This window comes from Pleurodeles waltl, chromosome 8 (assembly GCF_031143425.1).
Source record: "Pleurodeles waltl isolate 20211129_DDA chromosome 8, aPleWal1.hap1.20221129, whole genome shotgun sequence".
Lineage (NCBI taxonomy): Eukaryota > Metazoa > Chordata > Amphibia > Caudata > Salamandridae > Pleurodeles > Pleurodeles waltl.
In genome coordinates this window covers 529,130,014-529,155,654 of record NC_090447.1, presented here as the reverse complement: position 1 = coordinate 529,155,654, position 25,641 = coordinate 529,130,014, and the positions used below count along the sequence as shown (strand labels likewise).

Here is a 25,641-nt window from a genome sequence, read left to right as displayed (position 1 = left end):
GTCTACCCAATCTAATCTACCCACTCCAATATATTCCATTCTAATGTACCCCAATCTACTCGACTCCACTCCAATCTGCCCCACTCTACGCCATTCCAATCTACCCCACTCCATTCCAATCTACCCCACTGCACTCCAACCTACCACTTCTACCCAATCCATCCCACTCCACCCCATTCCACCCCAGCCTACCCCAGTCCAACCTAGTCTTCCCCACTGTACCACAAACTACCCCAATCTACCCACTCTGCTCCAATCTACACCACTGTGCCCCACCCCTCTCCACTAGATTCTACACTGCTCTCCACCCCAATCTACCCCGGTCCATTCCAAGACACTCTATTCCACTCCAATCAACCCCAATCTACCCACTCCAATCTACCCCACTGCTATCGAACACTCCACTCTAATCTACCCTGATTTACCCTAGTGTACCCCACTCAGCTCCAGTCTACTCCACTCCATTCCCCTCCACCCCAGTCTACCCCACTTCATCCCACTCAAGTATACCCCACTATTCCCCAATCTACCACACTCCTCAAATCAACCCACTCCAATAAACCCCACTACAATCTATCCCACTACAATCTACCCCAATCTACCTCATTCCAGTCTACTCCACTCTACTGCAATCTAACCCACTCCAATCTACTCCATTCCATACTAACCCAATCTGACACACTCTAATCTACCCTAATCTACCCCACTTCACACCACACAACTCCACCCCACCCCGCTCTACGCCACTAACATTTAGCCATGCTCAACACCAGCCCTATATGTGTACAACATGGCTAAAACACATTGGCAAAGACAATAGGGCTCCAAATGGGAGAGACCTATTGGCTTTGTCAAATGCTTGTTCATTAGAATCCAGGGATTGTGAAGTTGATCGTATTTTATAGAGTCAATAAACACATTGGCGAAAGCATTTTGATGAATCAATTCTTTCTGTGACCCACAAATCTGTAAATCATTAAATCGTTTGAGATGTTTCGTCCATTTCCACAAAACAATATTAAAATGCAGACCTTGTATAAAATGCCACAATAAGTATAGGACATTGAACACAAATCACATATTAAAATAGATAAGATGCTTACAAACAGTACACTCAAGCAGATTAGTACCAAATGTATTGCCCACTATTTACATAAAATGGCTCAGTGTAGCAGGTTTGAGAAGTTATGATGGAAGACTTAATTTCCATTTTAAGTCCATTTATAGATTGCACACCTTCACTGTACCAAACCAGACTCTAGTTTGTAATGAAAACATATTTCTGTAATTTAATAGCTTTTCTCCCAATTTATAAGCTTACGTTCAAGAATTGTTAGCTATCTTGTAACTAGTGTGATCTCCTATTTTGCTGGAGGTAATGGGTGGATACATGTTGTCGTTTGTGCCTTTCAGATAGAAGTCTTTCATGAATTTATTCAGCAATCAATAAATTAACATCAAATATTTTCAAACCTTCTGCCAAGAGTCGTTATTATTCTGAAGTACCGCTATTTAAACAAATGCAGTCAAGGTTCATAATTATTCTGAAAAATAGCCAACGCATGTTTCGCAAAATTGCTTCATCATGGCTGTATATATGAATTTTCAATACTTGCTATGATTCTAAAACATGAAATTTAAATAAAAAAATAATTAAAAGTTATTTAATTTATATATATGAATGTTGGGCCCAAAACTGTTGCTATGCATTTCTTCCCAAAGATATGTAGAAAAGCTAAAATCCCACAAGGATGACCCAATAAATCTGCATTTGAATCATCAAGCACCAATTAAGGTAAACATGGATGAACCATATTTGAACGCTAAAAAACAATGACAAATGGTCTTTTTTGGGAAAACATTTTTCAGTTTTACAACATGTATCAACTTTGAAAAATATCAAGATGTTGGAATTGTCCACATGATGCAAGGTCGAAGAGTAGGCAATCGCCTATTGATTTTGAGAAAGAAGCATTGTGAATGCAAAACATGGAGAGAGTAAATCATGGACTGAACACGAAAAATGAGTTACACAAAGTTTTATGATTGAGGACTGTGGTGTTATCGGGCGGTATGATTAGAATACAGCTATCTAGGCACAAAGGTAAAATGCTAAAACTAATATTGCCTTTTGTGGGTTAACAAGCAATGAAGGTATAAGCATGGTGTAGCTTTAATACATAAGGGGCCTAATTTACAGGGCCATCACGCCACCCTAGTGTCATTTTTGTTGACGCAGTGGTTGTGCAAGCAGAGCTTTACACTGCTCCACATTTACAAACTGATGCATTGGATCCAATGCGTCAGTTTGTAAATCCTTGTGTCACATTATACCTGCTCCAGGTACAATGTATGCAAGTTAAGCATTCCCTCAGTAAAAGCCACACAGAACTGACACAGTGAAATTTACAACATTTCACTGCGTTGTTATGTGACTTCACTTCCTCAGAATTTTAACACCTGCTCAGAGCAGGCATTAAACTGATGCAGGGCTTTTCCATATTTGAGTCTTCCTCGGATTGCTGGAGTAGTGTCATTTTTTTATGCTAATCCAGCAATGTGTGAGTTTCGCACTAAAGATGCATCAGAATTTCTGCCACATATGTGAAAATGTGTGCCATGGAGCTCTGTATTGTAAATACAGCGCATCTATGATGTTGTCAGCAGGGGTTGTAGGGCTGTGGAAGAAATCTGATGCATCAGAGCAGATGCGTCAGATTCTTGTAAATGAGGCCCTAGTTTAAGTATTGTGCAGTATTTCCTTTGCTTGGTATCCCTTGTCTCCCCATCTCCTCCAGTTTTTGTCTTTTATTTTTCCTGCCTTTTTGTTTTTCGGAGTGCCTACCCCTGTATCTCCTTTTTTACACTTCTCTTCCCTCCCTTTGCCATAGTTTCTTTGCTACACTGTCTCCTTCTCCTTTTTAAATTTTTAAATTTGGCTCTTTCTTTTTTCTGGTGGGCGACAATTCCCCCAGTTCCCTCTTTTCCTTTTCTTTTTTCCCCTCTTTCCTGCTTTCTTTTTCTTCTCCCTCACTATGGGGGTCATTATGACCCTGGTGGTCTATGGTGGTGGTCGGACTGCTGCGGTCGTGGCAGTCTGACAGCCACATTATGACCGTGGCGGAGCCGCCACGGCCTAACTGCCACGGTCCAACTGCTGACACTGCCAGGCTGCCGCCAGCCTGCTGCCTGGCAGCCCCGGTGGCTGTAATCCGCCAGGGTAGCATTGCAAGCAGCGTTGCCCTGGGGATTATGAGTCCCCATCCGCCAGCCTGTCTATGGCGGTAAACACTGCTGGTGGAATGAGGGATCCGGAGGGCCCCTCGGGGCCCCTGCACCGCCCATGCAATTGGCATGGGCTGTGCAGTGGCCCCTATGCACAGCCCCATTGGGCATTCCACTGCACGGGCAGTGGAGTGCACAACTGGTGCTACTGCACCCACTGCACCGCCACATTGCAGCCGGCTCCATTAGGAGCCGGCTGCAATGTTAAGGCCCTGTGCCCCTCTGGGAAACACTTTTTCTGCCCGTGAGCCCATCGGGGAACCCATAATAGGGCCGGCGGGGATTAGGCAGCCCGTGTGGCCTGAAGGCGGTATCGCCATGGCAGGCGGCCTCTGCCGCACCCCAATGTCATAATGAGGCCCTATATCTTCAATTGTGTGTACTGTAATGGGAGAGTAATGGGAGAGTAGTTTTTTGGGGTGCTGTCACTTTGAAAATGTTTAACTTTGAAGTGAGATTTTCTACGTTTTGAGATAGTACTACCTCAGCATGGATTTAGAAATGATAATCTCCCGGATCCATACCCAACATTGCTGTTCTCTGATTCTAATGAGGATAAGAGAAAAGTTAGCCTGTGATGAGACTGTATTTTCTCCACGTGTCAAAACCGATTGAATTAAATTGTCTTTTCTTTGTTTTAAGCTCTCCCCGAGAGTAATGAAGATCAGAAGATTGTGGCAGACATCATGCAAAGGCGTTTCTTCCCTGCTCTGATAAACAACATCCCATGGGAAGGTTTTAATTTTGCAGGAGAGGCAATCCAAATTTCGGAAGCAACTGATTTTTATGGCGCCACTGTCTGGCCATCGGTAATTATAGTTTAATAGTATTTCAAAAATTGGCCTTTTATAATTGCTCTTGGTTGCACGTGGTGAGAACGTTGCCTGCTGCACAGAGCTAGTCACTAACACTGGTCTTCCATCCTCTGAATGGGAGAGTGGATGGTATAGTTAGGTATTAGTCATGCAAAGTAATGCAGAAATGTGCGAGGTTTACTTGTGCTTCTAGTTGATTTGAGCATTATAGAAAGGTTATATATTGCCCCTGGTGATGTGTGTATTGTTTATGCACATCTGTATGTATGTACGTTTGTATGTATTGGAATTCATAAAGAGCACAATTTTCAGTAATGCTAAGAAGCACTGTACTTAATAGAGAGACAAGTGAGTCAAGGTCATGTACAGCCAAGCGGTGGTTTCAGGAACAACTGCCTTACTTACATTTTACTTTAGTCAACTGCAATAAATGCCTAATTAAACAGTTTATATTTAAGTGTTCCCTTAACATCAAGCATTCAGCAAACTAATGCTTGAAGTGTCCATTGCAGCATTGCAACCCATGTAGCTGTAGTTCACTTCTCCTACCAGGAGATGCACCAGACTGAGCATTTTCTGCAGAGTTCTCCGTGTAACCTCCAGCTTACAAGTTTGAATCTCAACAGTGCTTACTCAGTGTTTCATTCTTACAAGCCTAATGAAGGTAGGGTTTTTAGATGGGTAGTAATACTGAATAATGTGCCCCAACTGTCCATTAAATAAATTCTGTGTCACCCAGAGTTACGTGCTATATTACACATGGGTTCTCAACTTTTTTCCATTATACAGACACAAAACTATTTTAGACACTTGAGGGTAATTTCAGTAGTATGCAGGAAGGAAGAGCAAGGATGTGTTCAAGAGATCTTATGAACCAGCAGTTTGTACAGAGCCTTGGAATCCTGGCTAAGCACTGACGCTTTTTTCCGAATAAACCAGGGCCAGGCTCCAGGATGGGGGCAAGAAGTTGTTGTACCCAGGGAAAGACACTGTTAGGAAATTGAAGCGTCAGGGATTACGACAGACAGAGAGGTTGGAGACTATGAAGGAATAGACAGATGGTGTTAGCGATTTAGGGCCTGATTTAGGTGTTGGCGGTAACTGTCCCACCATCAGTTTTCCAACAGAAAACGCCGCCATGACTGTTTGTCTGTCGTATTTAGATGCTGGCATTCGGATTTAGATGTTGGTCGTCCCATAGATGATAACTCGCCCGGGATTCCATTGAGGAATCCCATCCGCCACAATGGTGCCATAGCAAAGAGTGGATGATGGCAGAACTCCAACCATACTTACTGCCGAGCTGATTTGGATGTGCCTTATTGCCAAGCAAAAAGTGGTGGTCCGACCTCCACTTGTATCTTGGCAGATTGGGGGTGGTGAAAACTCACCTTTTGTCCTGATTCAACCTCTGTTTCTGGCTGGACACGACTGGATAGGACTTTCTGTCGCTGCTACCACAGGACGACGGAAAAAGCATGCCCCCCCCTTCTCCCCATTGCTGGACATGATGGTATGCAACCCACATTGGGTTTATACTTTGGCGGGTTACTGCACATGGGCGCAGGCCACTGCAGACATATACATGCCACAGTATGTTTTTTTAAATTACTGTGACATGCATATGTTGGGGACACAGGTGGGTCAGACACGGATGGAGACACACTGGTACACAACTCATGCCATACACATACACAACTGACATTATGGTGCCAGTATTCATTGCCAAATGAATCCTGGCACAATAATGACAGTACAATTACATTTGTCAAAGGTACCGATGTCTGCGCATTTCAAGAAGACCTGTCCCTCTCATGTTGTGCTTCAAGTTGTGTGTGTGAGTCAGTACGTGTATGTGCAATGTGATTGGCTGGGTGATTTAGAGGGAGTCGTAGTGTGTAATGTGGTTGTGTCAGTATGTGTGCCACTTGCATATGGCGTGGATCTTGTGGTTGTTGTGTTGTGTTGCTGCATGCAGAATTCATATGAGTGTTGTTGTGTGGCAGTTGCTGATGTGATGTGTATAGTGGTGCATGTGTGTGCAAGTTTGTGTAGATGAGTGTGTTGTTGTGGTGGGTGTGTCATGTGTGATGCAGGGGAAGTATATGTGTAGGGTAGAGTGTGTGAGGCTTACCTCTATTCCATAGCCACTGTTGTCTCACGCCCACCACTGATTCAACTTGGTGGTAACATTGCCAAGATCTAAATCAGGCCCTTAGTGTTTTAATACCTTAGCAGGACTTTCCGTCTCTTTGATGCTTGCTTCCAGTTCAGCTCTACTCCATCACCATTAGAAGAGGCACAATTCATTTGCTCACTGCCTGGCACCTGTGCAGTTTGCTGTGGTTTTCTGCTGCCACTTATAATTGGTTGCTTTGCCTTTCCATCTCATACGTTTATTTTATATTACCTTTGTTGGTCGCCTGATTCCTCTTGCGTATTTAGGCAGGATTTGTGGCTTCATGGTGTCTTCTACTCTTTCCTCTGCAGGTACCAGTACTGATACCCATTGCTTTCACCTCCTTTTTAGAATGCCTACTAGTCTTCCACAGTGATCATCCTAGCCTCATTGGTGGAAGTACTAGGAAGAGTATTGTTAGACATGTCCCTTTCTGAAGGGCCATACCCAAACTTTTTGTCGTTGCTCTACCCTTTTTGCTGAATTTCTTTTTCTTCGATTTAGGACTCTGTGCACCTTACCACTGCTAACCAGTGCTAAAGTGCTTGTGATATCTGCTTAAAACATGTTCACATTGGCTTGCACCAAATTGGCATACATAATTTACTTATATGTCCCTAGAGAAAAGTGGCACTACATGTGTTCAGGGCATGTAAATTAACTGCTACTAGTGTGTCTGCAGCACTGAGTGTACCACCCGATTAAGTAGCCCTTTAAACAAGACTCAGGCCTGCTATTGCAGTCTGTGTGTACAGTTTTAAACTGCTATTTCGACCGGGCAAAACAAACCTTTTGCCAGGCCCAACCCTTCCTTTTTGATACAAATGCCACCCCCTACAGTAGGCCATGACAGCCCAGAGGGCAGGCTGCAATGAATTTAAAAAGAAGGACATATACTTTTAAGTTTTACATGTCCTTGTAGTGAAAAACTCTTAAATTTGTTTTTCACGACTGCAAAGTCTGTCTCTCGCAGAGGATAACATCGGAGTTGCCTTATTACATATTATAAGTGTAATTTCCAAATGGGAATAGATGATGAGTTCATGTTTGGTGTCTCTGAAATTACAATTTAAAATTCTAACTAATGGTGAAGTCAGATTTTAAATTTTACAAAGTTAGCATTTTCTTGCTTTAGCTATTTGATGCCTGCAGCCTGTCTGTGAAGTATACAAAAAGGGATTGATATGATGCTTGAATTAATCTCAGCCACTGGTAATTACTGAGGCCACACACAATCCATTGATATTTTCCACACCAATTCTCCTCAGTTTGGAACCAGCTATATACAAATCAATCTTGTTCCTGCTCTAATTGAACCAGTCTAGCCCGAACTGCCAAGGCAGGTCCTCCCTAGACTGTAACATAAGTAACCCAGGGCTGGTTTCGTCCTAGTCAGGGGATCATCAGCTGGGTACAGTTTGGTTCCACTGACAGAGTGTGCAGTGGACCCAAGTTTGGGCATTCCTGTTCCATTTGGGGTGACACCCTAAGTATACAAAAAGTGATAGACGGAATGCTCAAATTAGTCTCAGCCACTGGTAATTACTTGGGTTGCATCCCAAACCATTGTTATTTTCCACACCATGTCACTTCAGTTTTGGACCAGCTATATGCAAATCAATCTTGACTCTGCTCAAGTCAGAACAGTCCAGCTCAAACTGCCAGACAAGGTCCTCCCTGAACCGGAACATAAGTAACCCAGGATGGGTTTTGCCCTAGATATAGGCTCATCAGCCAGGTACAGCTTGGTTCCAGTGACACAGTGTACAAAGAATCCACATCTGGGCATACACATCCCACTTACAGCAACACACTAAAGTATACAAAAAGTGATGGATGGAATGCTTTAACTAATCTCAGCCAATGGTAATTACTCTGGGCCTTAGTTTGGACCCAGCTATATGCAAGTTAGTCTTGAACCTGCCCCAGTCACAGCAGTCAAGCCCAAACTGACAGGTCAGGTCCTCCCTGAAAGAAAACACAAGAAACTCAGGACCAGTTTCACCCTAGTTATGGGCTCTTCCGCTGGATACAGCTTGGGTTGAGTCTGGACACGGGACCCACGTCTGGGCATACCCATCCTACTTAGGCCGACACACTAAGAAATACAAAAAGTGAAGGCTGAAATGCTTGAATTAATCCCTGCCACTGGTAATTACTTGGGCTGCATCCCAATCCATTGTTCCAGTTGGACTGGACCGTTTCCATGAGGAACGGGATCAAGAGTGTTGTTTGCATATGGCTAGGTCCAAATTGAGGAGGCAGGGTGGGCAAAAAATATGATGGATTAAGATGAGGCCTGAGCGGTTGCCAGTGGCTGAGATTAATTCAAGCATTTCATCCATCACTTTGTTGTTTTGCAGCTTGTCTTTGGTCACATGACAGAAGTAGCTGACAGTTGAGTTTTGTATATTCCTCCTAGACAGCCACACACAATGCTGAACTTAGGTCTGACTGGATGGGCCATCACTGGCAGGATGAGTGGAAGAAGCTGGGTACAGCCCGACTTGCACCTTAATAGGCTGTGTCCTCCCTTCCCACAAAGGGCTGCTTACCCCCTGTAGTTAGACTGACGCCAGGGCAGGTAAGACAGGGCATCTGTGCACTTCAAAAGTGTGCCTCTAGAAGCTTCTCCCACTTCAAAGACAAAACTGTGTATAAAAGAAGGAACTCGGACACCAAATTTTCAGTGCACTTCAGGACCTGTGAATACTCTGCCAGGAAGAAGGACTGCTGTGCTGCTACAAAGACTGCCACTTCGCTGGACTGCTGATCTAAAGGAACTGCTGCCCTGCTGTGCTGACCTGCTGCCTGTGGCCTTGTTGCATGGGGAAGAAGAACTGGACCTGCAACTTCATCTTTAACCCAGGACCCCAGATTGTTTCAAAGGGCTAGTCTGCTGGCCTTCTGATCTGAGCCTCAAGGACATATTTGGCTCTCCAACCAGCCCCAAGACCCAGCTGCAGCAAGTTCCTGACCCCCAAGTGGTGCCTCTCAGGTCAAGGACTCATGTTTGGGCTCAAGAGCTCTTGAAATCAAGCTTTTGGGCTCTTCGGGTCCGTTCGCATTGGATCTGCGCCGCTCGCACAGAAATACTGCTCAAGTTGCCACCAGCCCATCTCTTCGCACAGCAAGAATGGATCATCCGCTGAGGACCGCCACCACAAAGCTCCAGCCTGCCCATCCATGACGTGCAGCCTGTTCTTTGTGTCACGCTGACCACCACCCGTGTAGCTCTCTTTGCACCCTGGGACCCTCTCCAATCTGAACGAGACTTTTGGCACAAAACTTGAGAAGATAAAACATCAGTGAGACTAATCTGGGACTGTATCCAACCCAAACTCCATCGCAATCAGCCTGAATTTTTGACCTTGACCCAGTCCAGCGTGACCAGATAGCGACAGTTGACACTTTATGCTTTTAGGAGCCACGTTACTGTATATTATCCAAAAATGTATATCTCTGGTTTGACTAAGGCATGCTTGGGTGCGTTTGAAAAATTAAAAGAGAGTTTGTGTCATGCACCCGCAATTCGGATGCCTGATTACACTCTGACATTTTTTCTATTTTGTCATGAAGGAAGTGGATGGGCACATTCAATTCTTTCAAAGAAACATGGTGATCTAATGTGCCTAGTGGCTTACTTGTCAGCTCTATTGGATTCAGTAGCTGTAAGTATTCCAGGTTGTTCGAAATCAGTTGCAGATGTTTGTATTGCTATTGTACAAAGTGAAGGAATTGTGATGCGCTGTAATTTAATTGGATATGTCCTATATTCAGTTTAAGTTCTTTTGACAAGTATGAGGACACATCATATAACCAACAGCAGGATGACTTTTTATGGGCAAGTCATACCTGAAGCAGAGAACATTTCTTTTAGAAGGTATAATATCTTAAATCCAGCAGCACTGCTTCCTATTTCAGACAGAAGTTGTGAAAGCAGGGAAAAAGATGAGATTGATGATGAACCAGACCACAATTGTATTGAGGTTACTTAATTATGCACAAAACGAAGACCAAAAATTAAAGAGACACCTCTGGAAATGCCTGATTTGACAATGTTTGTTGATGGTTCTTATTTAAGAGACCAATAAGGATCATTGAGAGCTGTCTTTGCAGTATGTTCCATTTCTGAAATTTGAGATGCTTTTTCTCGGCCAAACGTGACTTCAGCACAAGCAGCAGAATCAGTTGTATTGACAAGAGCTTGCTGCTTGTCAGAGAATTTGGATGTGACAATCTATCCAGACAGCCAGTATGGTTTTGGAGTTGTGCATGATTATGGTTAATTGTGGTAACAAAGATTTTTGCTGACATTGTGAGGAGCTACAATAAAATATAGTACTTATATATTGGACATGTTAAAAGCAATACAAAAGCCCAAAGAGATTGCTGTGGTCATGTTTGTTGCTAATAAGGTTGTAAATGTTGTGATCACACTTGAAAATAAATACGCTGACCAGATGGCAAAATATTGTGCATTGCGATATGAAACCGTTGTACCAGAGGGTAAAAATGATTCACTGAAAATTAATTCAGTACAAAATGCGGTAAACGAAAATTGTTTCTTTATGAGTTCAATACAGGCTTCTTTGAGTGAAGTGAGAGACTTACAGGATGATGCCCCAGTAGATGAGAAAAGAAAATGAGAGGTTAGGCTACAAGAGGAATTTCCAGGATTTGTATGTAAATGCTGAGCAAAGGTATGTGTTACCAGATAAAATGTTGTACCCAATGTGCAAGTATTTGGCACAAACGATCTTGTGCTGGACACAATGGCATAGTACAAATATTTAAAAAGTAGTGGGAAAATACAGGATTTCGAAATGTTGAGGTTGTTCGCAGCAGATGAATAACATGTAATTTAAATAATCAAGGGAAAATGACAGTTCTTGTTATGAATCATATTGGGAAATCAGAGGGCTCATTTACAAGACTCTAACGAGATTTCATTGAGATGCGAAGTTGTAATGGTTTAAAGTACATCTTGATAATTATCTGCTTGTTTTCCAAAATGAGTTTGAAGCTTTGCCCTTCAGAAGATCATATAGGCTTACCATTGCCAAACTGTGGTTTAGGGAGTTTTGCATCCTGGCCTTTCTACTTTTTTTGAGACAGATTGCTAAACTCATTTTAGAAACGAAATTTTGCAAACAATCTGCACAGCGTTTGAAGTCAACCCGACTTTTGTTATCAACTGCAATCTTCAAGAATTATGGAAAGGGCCCACTGCACTCTCAAGAATAACCTGGCAAAAGTTGTGCTTCCACTGGTTTAAAGTGGCCTGATGCCCTTCTACTTGTTTTGATGAGAACGAGAAGTACTCCAGACAAAAAGAATGATTTATCACCCCATGAGTTTATCATGGGAAGAGCAGTAAGGCTTGCATATTTTGCTTAAGCTGCACTAATGTCAATAACTGATTACATCAAACTAGATTATTGCAGAAGTCTGGATGATATGGTGAAATCTGTCTCTAACTAGGTGAATGTGGCAACAAAAGAAACAAGAGAGTGCATTTCATAATATCAACCCAGAAGACTAGATTGAAGTTCGAAAACATGTCAAGAAAAGTTACTTGGAGGAACAGTGGCGAGGTCATCTTTCCAGATAATCTTGACGATAAACACTGCGGTTAAATGTGCTGAAGTGCTGCAGTGGATCCAGGCTGCTGAAACGAAGAGAGTGAAAGTGTCAGAAACTGTGAAATAATCAATTGATGAACTAGAGTTAAATCAACAAAACCAAGTGCAAAACCTAGTGCAAAGTCAAGCTCAAAGCCAAGCTCAAGCTTGCAACGTGGATCCAGAGGGGGTAAAAACTTTGAAAAACCTGATAGTGGTGAAGACAACAGGCAAAAGCAAAATTAAATGGTGAAATTTCAGATTATTGGAAGTTCTGACGAAGAACCTGAAATTCCTAAAGAACTGTTTCAAAACAGGGATCAGAGTGAAGAGCTGTTACGGAGCAAAAGACAGAAGCATGAGCGGCAGCAAGAAGAAGTAGTCTCTGATCCAAACAATGAAAAGTTACAATGAAAAACAAAGTTTAGAGGAATGAAAATGTTCACAGAGAACAGAGCAGACAAAGCTGTTCAAGGTTCAAGCTCACATTTGAGTCAAAGTTCCTTGGAGAATAAAGAGACTCTGCTACAGACTGACATTAAACAGAGCACAGCGGAAGAAGATATTTCAAGGAAAATAACTGGCAAAAGAAAACACTGTGATCCAGAAGAGAAACCTGAGAGACAAAGAGATTCTGGAACTAGTGGAAGTTAATCACCAGTGGCAAAAGATCAAGAAGAAGGAGTGTGCCAAATCAAAAATATGCCTCACCTCAATGTGTGTATCTAGTAACAGTCTTAGAGGAAGAAAAGAAGATGGAACAGTATACGTTGGGGAATCAATGCCAATACAAATTTGAGAGTGAATCAGATGAATCAGAAACTAAGTTTAAAACAGTAGAAGAACCACCTTGAATAGAATGCAGAGACGTTTTGAGTTAAAATGTGTTTTGAAACTGCTGTTGAACAAAGTTGACTGAAATGAACTGTTGAAAAAGAACTTTTGAAAAAGAAACTGAGATAACTGTCTTGAATTTTGTTTTGATTATTGATTTAATTAAATAAGACAAAAAGAAGAAAATATTATTATTTAAAGAACATTTTTGTTGATCTTTTAATTTTTGCCACAGTACGTCTTTTCCTCAAGTAGAAGATGGGATAAAGCACATGTTGTAAAACTGTAGGGTTAGTCACAATAATTATATTAATAACAAAGATATTAATAGTTTTAGTGGGACTGTTATTGTGCTTACTCCTGTAGGATATGTTTCAGATCATGCTAAAGTTGAGTTTACTACTATTAGAAATTAATTAAAACATGATGTACTGGTGCAGAAAGAAAATGTGGCTACCAGATTTAAGGATAACATTTATTCTGAAATTATTAGAGAATATGTAAATCTAATGAAAGTTAGTAGGTGTTTTGTGTGTGCTTATTGTCCCAGCTCAGCTGGGGTAGGATCAATCTATGTGAAGCTTCTGATTTCCTCTGCTCTCTTGTGCACTGAGTATATGGCTATTTTCAATAATGATGTACTTCTTTCTCCTTACTTGACTAATTTTGAGGGGTCTTTAGAGAAATTGCCTATAAGAGAATACAATAGAGAAATGAAATATTTTTGAGGGGCAAGGCAAGCTGGGCTGCAAGAGGGTCATTTAATCAAGTGGATCTGCTGGTCCAGTGTGACATCCAGCTACATCAGCCTGTTAATGGAGTGATAGGCATTGTTCCGCTACATGTCCTGCACCTTGGGGCCCCTGGGTGCTATTTGCTGCCTGGGGTACCCAACGGGGCACATTGAAACAGTGATGGCTCTGGGATGAAGGCCAACTGGAGAAGAGTTTGGAGATCGCTGACCGGGCCAGCCACGTGGCCGATCAGCCGGAAGCTGAACAGTCAGGCACTGCAGCACGGAGTGGTCCCAACACACTGGCCCTGTATGCCTCCCCCTGATGGGCAGAGTTGAGATGAAGATGCAGGGGCTGTGGGAGAGCTGCTGAGCAGGTGGTTCTACAGAGAGACAGGTGTGGGACTTCCTGGTGGTGGGTCGCCTTTCCCCCTCCACAATTATCGGCCGCTGAGCTGGATTATGGTGGCTGGTCTTCAGAAGAAACTGCAGTGGCCAGCGCTTCTGGCATAGGACCCTGGAGGCATTAAAGTTGGAGGTTGATCACTACCCTGCTTGGAGTAGAGGGGAGATAGATCAAAGGAGTTTGCCCTGCAGAATTGAGGCAGAGATGCGTCGCCCTGGGTGCGTTGAGCATGACCCTACCCAGGGGATGTATCCCATGTGCCTGTTATGTTATTTTGTTACGTTTGGAAAAGGAAATGGTCTTCAATGAGCTGGGGTGGTTGAAAAGGGAGGAGAGGGGCACTAAATGTTTTGCCTTTGATTTTCTTACACAACCATAGTGGGGTACACTACACTCTGCACCTCAGTCTCCTGGAGCGTGCTGCTCTGCACTTGACATGGGACAAACTATAACGCTTAGGGACCACACTTTACAGGGCCACCACACTCTCCTATTACCATGATGGACATAACCATGCTGACAAAGAATGTGAGGGACCTCAATGACCCCAGAAAAGCAAAGCTAGTCTTTGCGCATCTCTGGCACCGTAGAGTAGACATAGCACTCCCTATTCAGCCTATGCACACTGGGTTGTTGTGCTTATCAGGACGGGACTTTAGTGGCGGACACTGAACTCTCAGTGCAACAGGGGGAGGTACGTGATCCTTCATGGATTGCTTGCAGGTAAGAAAACCACCATAGCCTGCCTTTATATCCCACATGTAGACAGCCCTGAATTTTTCCTAGAGATCTTGCACAAAATTACAACCTATCACCGTGCTGCAGTCCTCTGGGGCGGGGATTTCAACGTAGTGCTTGACCTCCAGCTTTATGAATCACCATATGACTGCAGCGCCCCGAGGCAGTAGCACAATTAAATTGCATGATTGACCAACATGACCTCATAGATATTTGGCAGGTCTGCCACACTCATCGGAGGGAGGGTACCTGTGCCCATTGATTACCGGCTGATCACGCCAGACATAGACCAGCATGTCACTGAAGCTGAACACACCACAAATGCTATCTGATCATATGCCCATGTTGCTGCAGCTGTACGGGAAGAATCATGTGGCCAGGCCCTTGCATGGAGGCTGCCACCCTCTGCCCTCCGGGACTCTGTGTTCCATGCTTGTATATGAACTGGTGTGCTGGAATACTTCAAAACCAACGCTGGCACTGTAGAATCACCTGGGGTGCTCTGTGAGGCCTTTGAGACCTGTATCAGAGGATTTTGTATAGCTAAACAATCTGGCATAGTCAGGGACCTCTGGGAATGCCTTGTCAACCTGAACTGAGACCTATGAGACTTAGACCTTCCATTCTTCTAAATGAACAAGCTGTGCCTACTGGTGCAGTTTCGTGAGAAACTGTTGGAGCATCAGGAGGACATTAAGCGGGAGACCAGATTTCTCCAAAAGGAAGCTGCCACCAGGCAATATGACGAGGGGACAGGGCTGGCATGACATTGGCATTCCTGTAAACTAAAGAAAAAGCGATCAGTTCCTATATCATGGAAATGGAGACCAACAATGGTTTGACCTCCCAGACTATGCACAACATTATGCAGAAATTAAGGTACAACTATACTATCTTCTATTCCTCCTCTGGTCAGAATGACAGACTCACTGAGTACCTAGATACAACTCAGCTACTGTGGCTGGACAATGCATACAGAATATATCTGGATGTCCCTATCACAGTAGAGGGCAATAGTGCAAATTGTTTGTGGCTTGTCTGGGGACAAGGCCTCTGGCTTAGACGAGCTAGCCGTTCAGTTTTAGAGGGAATATGTGGAGATATTGACCTCACAGCTATTGGTAATGTATGAGTATGCATGAAACAAAGGAGGCCTACCTCCATCTCTGAATGAGGCCTTAATAGTCACCATTCTTAAACATCACAAGCAGTTTGATCACTGCAACTTCTATAGACCTCTCTCCATGATTAAGGTTGACAAAAATATACTTGCCAAACTGCACACTTTTAAGCTTCTGCCCCTATTGCCTGCTATCGTCTGGCTGGACCAGTTGGGATTCATTTCCAGTCAATCCACAACACAACCTATGCACTTTCTTCGTGCTGCTTCATGAACCAAACCCATAGCTTCCAGTGGCTGCAGTGTCCTTAGGCGCAACAAAAGCATTTGATTTCCTGGAGTGGCACTTTCTATTCACTTTGCTCCAGAGACTGGGCATCAGCTGATCATTCCAGTAATGGGTAAGATCCTTTATGCACTCCCCATGGCCAGACTCCTCATTGATGACATCATCTCGCTCACTATAGCCATCAAAAGAGGCACAAGATCGTGATGTCCACTCTCCACAATCCTATAGGCCATTGTAATGGAGCTGCTTGCAGCCTGCCTGTGGCAAAATCATGCTAAACAAGGCCTGACCTTCGCAGCATGTGGACTGATAGTATCCATGTATGCAGATGATGTGACTGTACATCTGAGAGCTGGGTACTAATCTCCAGCTGGTGCTTCTTGTGTTCTTACACTTTGTCAAGCTTATCAGTATTAACATAACTTGGTCCAGGTTTGCCATCTTCCCCCTGACAAAGGTAACCTCTTGCTTCCTAACAGAGTCCAGCTTTCAGTGGGCTGGAACTTCCATCTGATACCTGAGCGTATGGGTCAGCACTAACTTGAACCAGCTGTGGCATGAGAAATATGGCACCGTTGTTGAGTGACTTGAGGAGAAGGTTCCTGTATGGGTCAGCCTGCTGCTGTCACTGGCAGGAAAGATAGCTATAGCCAAGATGGTGATCCAGCCTAAACTCCTCTACGTCTTCATCAATCTTCCAAACCCCCTTACCAGAGCCTTCTTCGACCGTCTCCAGTCAAGGATGACCCGACTGACGACTCGGCAAACAGCCCACACTTGCATGGAAATGGCTGACTCTCCCATTTGAGCCCTGACTTTAAACGATGTCACTCGTTGCCAAGCTACCAAGGGTTGAGCTGGGTTTAATTTATTGAGACCTAACTGGACCTAAGTGGAGGTTAGTGGCCTATTGCTAAGTGTAGGTACTTACCTGCCCTTACCAATAACACATTTTCCAACACATGGAATCAGGTTACCTAACCAATGCAAGGTCGGAACGGAAATATCCAAAGCATGAAATCATGGAAATTCTCCATACCCGCCTGGTTGATTTTCTTCCATGGTCAGGTCAGTTGTTGTTTCTCAGTCAAACAAGACATTTATAACTCATTTTTCACATAAGTTTACATCTTTTGAAGAGCCTGTCTTTTGGTAAACTGTAGGTTCATGTTTTAGTGAGTTAGGATACAGTTTTGGTAAGGTTGTCAAACGGCTAGGTAATTTACGTGGAAATGCTTTCCAGGCAATACTAACCCCTTTAATATTTCTAATATTTTGTGCAATTTCTTCTGTTTCTTTTGATTAAGTTTTATGAGTGTATGAATAGTAGATACAAATACAAGCGGAAAGGTGAAAATAGGTTGATGAAAAGCAAAAGATCAGTGGAACTAGATTGCAAGGATTATGTCTCCAATCAGATGAGCAAAGAGGACCTGAACTGTACCTCTTAGAAGTAATAGATTTGATCATAGCCTATCTACTTGCTTCTTTTAAGAACAACTTATTTACCCTCTTGCAGAAACCTTGATATTACAGCTTTTGAGTATTCAATCACATTCATTCTTGTGCAATTTACAGGACACCTTTTAAAATGTATTTGGCATTTCAAATGTTATTTTTGTTACAATTGTAAACACTGTTAACATATAATGAATGGAAATAATATCGAGCTCAAATATTCATAAACTATTTCCTTTGTGCAAACAGTAATTTTAGTGGTTGGTTTTATATTAATAGAATAAAACGGTAAATGAAAGAGACATGTCCCTTAAAGCAAATAATCAGTGTGTGACTTACACTACTAATTAGTAGCTACTGATGCCAACACATAGCAGTGCCAGTTACATTCATAACCTTCAGTGCTAAATTCATGACATTTCTGTCTTTGACAGGCATTAGTTGTTTGTCATTACCTGGAAAGGCTTGCCAAAGAACACAAATTAATGGACAAAAATATAATTGAAATTGGAGCTGGAACTGGACTTGCGTCAATTGTGGCTGGCCTGCTTGGTAAGTTAATTGATTTGCCGTCTGTGCCAGTTTACCCATCAGAATTGTAATTCTAACTGTATTTAAGTAGTGTTACCCGTGATGAGGGGTTGAAGCGCTTTTCTGCGAGTAGCCCAAAAAAGGATTAGTGGTGGATTTGTATAGGAAATATGAGTTAATTTTAACGATGGACATGTGAGTCTGTTAGTTGTATTGAATAATATAATGGAGGGATGAAAGAGGGAAGAGTCTGGAAAGTGTTATTTAGGAGATCATAGCAGTAAAATGAGGTTGAGGATGAGTAAAAGAGAGACGGAGGAAAGAAGTGTCTCTAAAATTGGAATTTGGAGATCATAGTGGTAAAATGAGGTTTGGGATTAGTCAAAGGAGGGATACATGAGAGAAGAATTTAGAGAGGGTTGTTTGGGTGATCATAGTAGTAAAATGAGGTTTGGGATGCGTCAGGGAGTGTAGGTGCAGGACATATTGAGATAGGTAAAGGTTGAGACCTAGAGTAGTGCATTGGACAGAGTCAACTGAGTTTTCCTATCTTTCTTCCACGGTAGGAGTAAAGTAATAAATATATAGATAAAGAGGTACATATAGAGGGTATGCATGTATAAGGAAGATAATATTTCAAGATTTAAAGTTGTATTTTATAAACTCAGACTTTAAAGTGTTGCTGTACTACAAGCTAATTTATTTGCATATTTTTATAACTACGTTTTTTAATTTGATATTTTTATCAATATTTCAATAGTGAAGCACTTGTAGATAAAATAATTCTGCTAATATTTACATACTGTGATAGATAAATGAAGCAGAGACCCATAAGCATCTATTTAAATATCATATATGAAAACTATGCAGTGACATATATACATGTAATGTACATAATTATATATATATATATATATATATATATATATATATATATATATATATATATTTACTGACAAAATCCAAAGGTTACAGGGACGTTATAGTTAGGAAATGGAATTAAAAAATTAGAAACTAGAATTAAAAAAACATAGAAATTCACTTAAAAAACCAAAGGCTACAGGGACTTTATAATTAGGCTCACATTTTAAATGTACAAAACCATAGAAATTCAACTGTTATAGTTAAAGTTCTCAAGTAACTATAACTCGTGCCCTAAGGTAACTATAACTCACCATGCACAGTTTTTTAGTTAAAAATGTTACTGCAAATATTACATTGATATTATCAAGGATGTTATCAAAGATGTCATGAGTGTCGTAATTTGTAGGGTAAGTAGCAGGGCATGGCTAGGTCAGGAGTTATAGTTACCTTAGGGCACGAGTTATAGTTACTTGAGAACTTTAACTATAACAATGAATTTCTGTGATTTTGTACTTTTAAAATGTGAGTCTAACTATAACATCCCTGTAACCAGTGTTTTCTAGGTGAATTTCTATGGGAGTTTTTAATTCTATTTCCTAACTATAAGGTCCCTGTAACCGTTGTTTTTTTCTGAGAATTCCTATGTTTTTTTAATATATAGTAATTTTCATTAGTATATGTTATTCCAACTACCGACGCGCACATCCTTTGGCCATGCAAGGCAGTAGTGGGCCGCAGGACCAACCTCTATAAGCACCCAACCTTGCGCCATGCACGGCCTTCTCCATGCACAACCGGGGTTGTCCGCAAGGCCTGGCCTGCAGCCAGACCCTGCGGCCAACTCCCCTAAACACCCACTCCCACACTGTGCATAGTCCTTTGGCCGTGCGTGGTGGGAGTTAGCCGCAGCATGCCTCTTCTCTCTGGGTGTGAGAATAGGTGTGAGAAGGTGTGAGAGTCTCTGTCTGGGTGTGAGTGTGCATGCATCAGTGTCTTAGTGGGTGTGTCAGTGTTTGCGCAGGTCTGTGAGTGGGTGCATGAGGGGTTCAGTGGGTCTGTGGGTGGGTTTGTGAGTCTGAGTGAGTCTGTGAGTGGGTGCGTGAGGGTCTGAGTGGGGATGTGAGTGAGTGCACTAGGGTCTGAGTGGGTCGGTGAGTGGGTGCGTGAGTATCTAAGTGGGCCTGTAAGTGGGTGCGTAAGGGTCTGAGTTGGTGTGTGAGTGGGATAAAGAAATTGAAGGAGAGAGAGAGAAAGAGTGTGAGCGGGAGAGTCATAGAGAGTTTTTTAGGCTTCAATGGATCATATACGTAGAATGAGACATTTCTGGACAAATTGAAAAGAAACATTTATTTGTCAATTAGAAAGAGTGAAGTCACCTTTCAGTATGAACCTTAAACTTCTGAAGTTCAAAAGAAATTAAAGAAGGAAAACAACCACAGACACACCTGAAGTAGAACCCTCAACGTTTAGTGAAAGGATCTGTGACTGTAACTTTTAGGCCTCCTTACTGTGATGCTTCCAGACATACCTATGACAGTCAAACCCATGCATGTGATTGGAAAGAAATGTGAATGCTCCATCACTAGGAAGGTTTAACAGTCAAAATGCCAGTAAATAAAAAAACACACTGCCAAGCGATATTAGGATTTGAACTTTCAGCCTCCTGAGTGATAGCAAAAGACCGTGACTATTAGGCCAAAAGTGACTCTGGTCCACTCCGCATCCAAAAGTAACTATAACATTTGTTCCAAACATCTTGCCAGCCGTACTCTCTGAAATCATTGAATGGAGAGACCTTTGCAATGACAATCTCTCCCTCACTTCCATCCTACTATGGGAGCAATGTTTGACAGCTCTTGCTGTCAGAAAGCGGACTATGTTTGCTTTTGATTGGTGGGAGCTGCAAGCTCCCACCAAGCAAAAGCAACAGCTATGTCCTGGAGGTGGGACACCCCAGGACATAGCAGTAGTCAGCCCTTAGGGGTGGCGGTTCCCAGGGCCAGCATTGGCTCCACGAAGGGGGCCCCCCTCAAACAAGCATCCAGGGAGGTGGTGTTCCCCAGGGTTTGAGGGGGGAGGCGCATGGCCTCCATGCATGTTATATAGGCAAAGCCCTGGGGAGGTGGTAGTCCCTGGGGCTGTCGGGAGGGAGGACACGCAGCCCCCTGCATTCTATTTTCAAAAGTTCCCCAGGGAGATGGCAGTCCCCAGGTCTGCGAGGGAGCCACACAGCGCATGTGCATGATTCTTCTGTTGAGCCCTGAGGAGGTGGCGATCCCTGAGGTGTGGGGGACTGCATGGCCCCCTCTCCATGTTGCATGAACAAAGCCCTGGGGATGTGGCAGTCCCCGGTGCTGTGGGGGGGGGGGGTGCATGACCCCCGCATGATTTTACTGTTCAGCCCTGGAAAGGTTGTGGTCCCCAGGGTGTGAGTGGGCTGCGTGTCCCCCCGCATGCAATATGTACAAAGCCCCGAGGAAGTGGCAATCCCCGGGGTAAATATAAGCCCTGAGTGCATCCCTTCTTATATTTTCCATGCCCCCTAGTCCTGGCCCACACAGGAGCTTATAAAAATACAAAGCATGAGACTGCGCTTGTTTTAAAAAAACAATATTACTGTGAATTGACAACAACTGTGCAAATTTGCGGTAAACATTTTCTTTTAAAAGTTTTTTTTGTTGCTCTGGAGGAGGCTTTCTGGGACCCCCAACACCAGAGCTAAGGGTTCAGGGTGACTCTTTTCATTTTTTTTGCATTTTTTGTTGGGACTCGGCTGAAGTCGAGTCCCAAGATGACTGCCAACACTTCCTGGTTGATGTGCTGGCAGCCAATCAGAGCTCTGCATTTCCATGCACAAGTTCATTATTAGTTGCAAATTCGTCACAGCTAGAGATATACAAATTTATTTTCCCTTTAAAATCGCCAAAACTGCTGGATGGATTTACACCAAATAAGTGAAAGCATAATCTGCGTACCGAATGCTAGCTTTTTGCCAAATGTGGTATAATTCTGTCCAGCAGTTAAGGCTGTAGACATGTCTAAAGGACCAAAGGGAATTAACATGGGAAACACAACTTTTTTGATACCCCTTTTTCTCTGCCCCTGCATGATGGATCACTTCAAAACTTTCTGTGTGCAACAAGCCTCATTAGCACACCTTTTTTGGAAAATGTTGTGAAGATTCGTCAAACGGTGCAAAAGATATAGGCAAGTCCAAAAATGCTTTTCCTATGGAAACATGGTCCTAACTATAACTATATATATATATATATATATATTTAACCATAATTAATATATACATTAGTTAAAATTAGTTCAGCAGATCTAAAGAATATCTATTCATGTTAAAAAAACATAATTATATACATGTTTGTACATAGAAATACACATATCTAGATATATACATATAATGAAATTATAAATGTTTATATGCATAAGGGTATGCTGTACATTAGTATTTGAGTATGGTGGTTATGTAGGAAAGAACCAACTGTTGAGTAGTCTTCTAAAGATAAGATAGTTATCCACGATTCTTATGTTTGGGGGGAATTAATTCTATAGTTTGACTGCTTCAACAGAGAAAGATGTACCATCTATGTTTTTTTTTTTCTATAGTGAGATTTTGGCAATTGTCAATCTGGAGCGGAGGTTGCCTTGTTGAATGTATTTGGTGATTTTATTCCTGATGAAAAGCGGTCCTGTTCCATGTATTGCTTTGTGAGCGATACAAAGCAGCTTGAAGGTGGATCCAATGTAGGTTACCAATGTAGGTTATTCAAGGCAGGGGACGTGTGGTCTTATGGCTTTATATGTAAGATTAGTCTGGTAGCACAGTTCTGAATCTGTTGTTGCCTTTTCAAAGTTGATAAAGATGATCTGTGGCAGAGGCCATTGGCGTAATCAAGTTTAGACAGTGTAAGAGATAGTAGCCTGGACCTTGTGTGGAAATCCCAGGTGGGGGAAGATGCGTTGAAAAGTCTTCATTGTAATGATGCTTGATCTTGCTAATTTGCCCACTTTGGCATTAACTGATAACCTGGAGTCCATGGTAATTCCAAGGTTTCTTACTTCCTTAGATACTTTGGGAGGCGGTCCCAGGTTGTCAGGCCAGATGCAGAGTGGGTCATAATTTTTCCAATTGTCACAGGTGAGTATTTACATTTTGGAATCATTCATTTTGAGACAGCTCCATGTCTTCCACTGATCAATGGCTCTGAGGCAACTGAGGATTTTTGAGTTTCCAATGTCTCTGGGGCTTTCCAGTTTAAAGGGTATTTGTGTGCCATCTGCATTGTTATAACATGTGAGCTGAAATGAATTGATCATTGCTGGTAGTGACTTAATGTAAGCATGAAAAGCATGGGTGAGATGGTTTGGATAAGAAAGGGGGCGTATAGATGACATTTGTTCTGTTTTGATTGTGGGATGTGGCACAGTCGAGAGCAGCCCTCTCTATGCCAGCTTTATAGAAGCTTTGTAATAGAGTGTTATGGCGAGCTGTGTCAAAGGCAGATAAGAGGTCCAAGAGAAGTGGTATAGCGACTCCGTTCTGGTCTACTGTGCTTTTAGAGTCATCCCAGATAGCGATGTGGGGAGAGTCTGTACCTCTTCCTAGGCGGAATCCTGTTTGTTAGTCTTAAAGTATGGAGTTATCTTCAATGAATGTCGATAAATGAAATGAAATGAATTATTGATGGTTTTTCTTACTGGGGTGGCAGCTGAGGTAGTGAAAATAATATTTATGAAGATTAGTGGTGGACAAGGGTCAGAAGGGTTAGCCGGCTGGCCTTCTTGCTTTAAACAGATCCATAAATTCACTTTTGGATATTTGAAGGAATGCAATTGCTGGGTTTGTCTACTCTTCAAGGGGATTTTTGAAAATGGGTTGATATTAGTGGTTTTCATTTGTTTTATATTGAAGTCTAACATGTCTGTTTTGATTGTGTAATGATTTGGCATTTTATCAGGCATGCCTGAGAAATAGGATGAGTTCCTTCTGTGCATTTAGATTGAAAAAATTTGGTGAGAATTTTATAAAATTCTTTATTTGCACATTTAGCATTTTGAATTCTGTCTGAATAGTACATTTTTAGCTTTTGTGACTGTTGACTTGTATATTTTGTTAAGTTTCTGTAGGTGTCACATTAGTTTTCTAAATCAGGCTTCAATTACATTTAAGTAATATAAAACACATTTATGTAAATTCCCAATGTTGTTTAAAGCCATAAACCTAAGCTGTGGCAAAGATAGATCTATTTATATATATTTATATACCTTCTCATTAGTGTTCCCGGAAAGCTGCAATATGCATAGCTTTCTTGGCATATTACTGGGGATGCATGACAATTCCCAAAATTTGGAAACCTAGACCTATACTAAGGTGTAAATGTGCAGATGGTGGTGATCTAGAAGTATTTCTCATCAAGCGGGCCCACTATGTCCTGTGAAAGGATGTTCTCACTCCTACAAATGTGGACTTTTCAGAGTCAGGAAGTGTTGCACCCTTCCACCTTTATTTGCTGTTTGTACATCAATGAGCTTTCAGTATGATTAACTACCTCTTTAGCATATATATAATCTAAGCACATGTCTTCTGCAATATATTCTCGATACAATAGACTCAGTCCCAACAGAATCCAAAGTTTCTTCTTTACTCCTTCTTATTGGTGGTATCAGTCCAGCCAAGCCAACGCGTGTTTCATCTGGGGTGTGGTGCCCCACGACTTCCTCAGGGCTTATTACGGCTGTAAACACTACATAATGTATATTCTTTATTACAATGTCCAAAATAATTATTGCTATGTGCCACCAACCAATCTTGTGCAGTAAAATTAGTCACTAAGGGGGTCATTACGACCTTGGCGGGCGGCTACCGCCGCCTGCCAGGCGGTAACCGCCGTGCGGCCGCCAATGCGGCCGCACTCGCGTATCCCCCATTATGACATTCCCGCCGGCCCAGCGGGGATGAGGCCGCAACATAGGAGCCAGCTCCTAATGGAGCCGGCGGTGTTGCGGCCGTGCGACGGGTGCAGTTGCACCCGTCGCGCTTTTCACTGTCTGCTATGCAGACAGTAAAAAGCTGGCCGGGGCCCTGAAAGGGGGCCCCTGCACTGCCCATGCCAGTGGCATGGGCAGTGCAGGGGCCCCCAGGGGCCCCAGGACACCCCTTACCGCCAGTCTCTTCCTGGCGGTGCAAACCGCCAGAAACAGGGTGGCGGTAGGGATGTCATAATCCCCAGGGCAGCGCTGCTTGCCGCGCTGCCCTGGCGGATTATGACCACCTAAATGTACATTGGGTGGAGACCAAGCATTTAACTATTTCATTTTTTATTGCCACCTGGGTCCCCTGTTAGTTCTACCACATGTGATATTTCGATCTCATCTTTATCTTATCAAAACTACACATCATGTGTTTGTGCTATCACACCCTAGTGTAGGCTGCATGCGTTTACACATGAACTTACAACCCCAAATTCGGGGCTCCACTAAAATTATTTGTGTAGAATACGTGTTGTACAACCAACCCCTCTACCTATCTTTAGTTGTTACCTTTCCTCTCCGGTATTCCTCATTTGATATTGTTTCATCCGTAGTATCTTATTTGTAGTTACCGATCTGCTCCTTTTACTTTACTGTTCTTAGAAATGTAGTTTTTGTTAAAGAGGCTTCCCATCCAAAAGGTTTAAACGTATCCTAAATATAAATTGACAGTATTTACTCCAAATGCACCCCTCATGGGATAGTAATTACCCTCGACTTTCCCAC

At 42.6% G+C, this 25,641-nt stretch overlaps 1 protein-coding gene across 1 annotated transcript in view; it reads left to right on the top strand.

Moving 5' to 3' along the window:
* The window catches only part of LOC138250112 (protein-lysine methyltransferase METTL21E-like), a 194,715-nt gene that overhangs the window by 81,281 nt on the left and 87,793 nt on the right, over positions 1-25,641 (top strand). The window contains exons 3-4 of the mRNA XM_069204558.1: positions 3,928-4,094; positions 17,916-18,033. Coding sequence (XP_069060659.1) covers positions 3,928-4,094; positions 17,916-18,033 — 285 coding nt within the window. The remainder of the gene's footprint in view (positions 1-3,927; positions 4,095-17,915; positions 18,034-25,641) is intronic.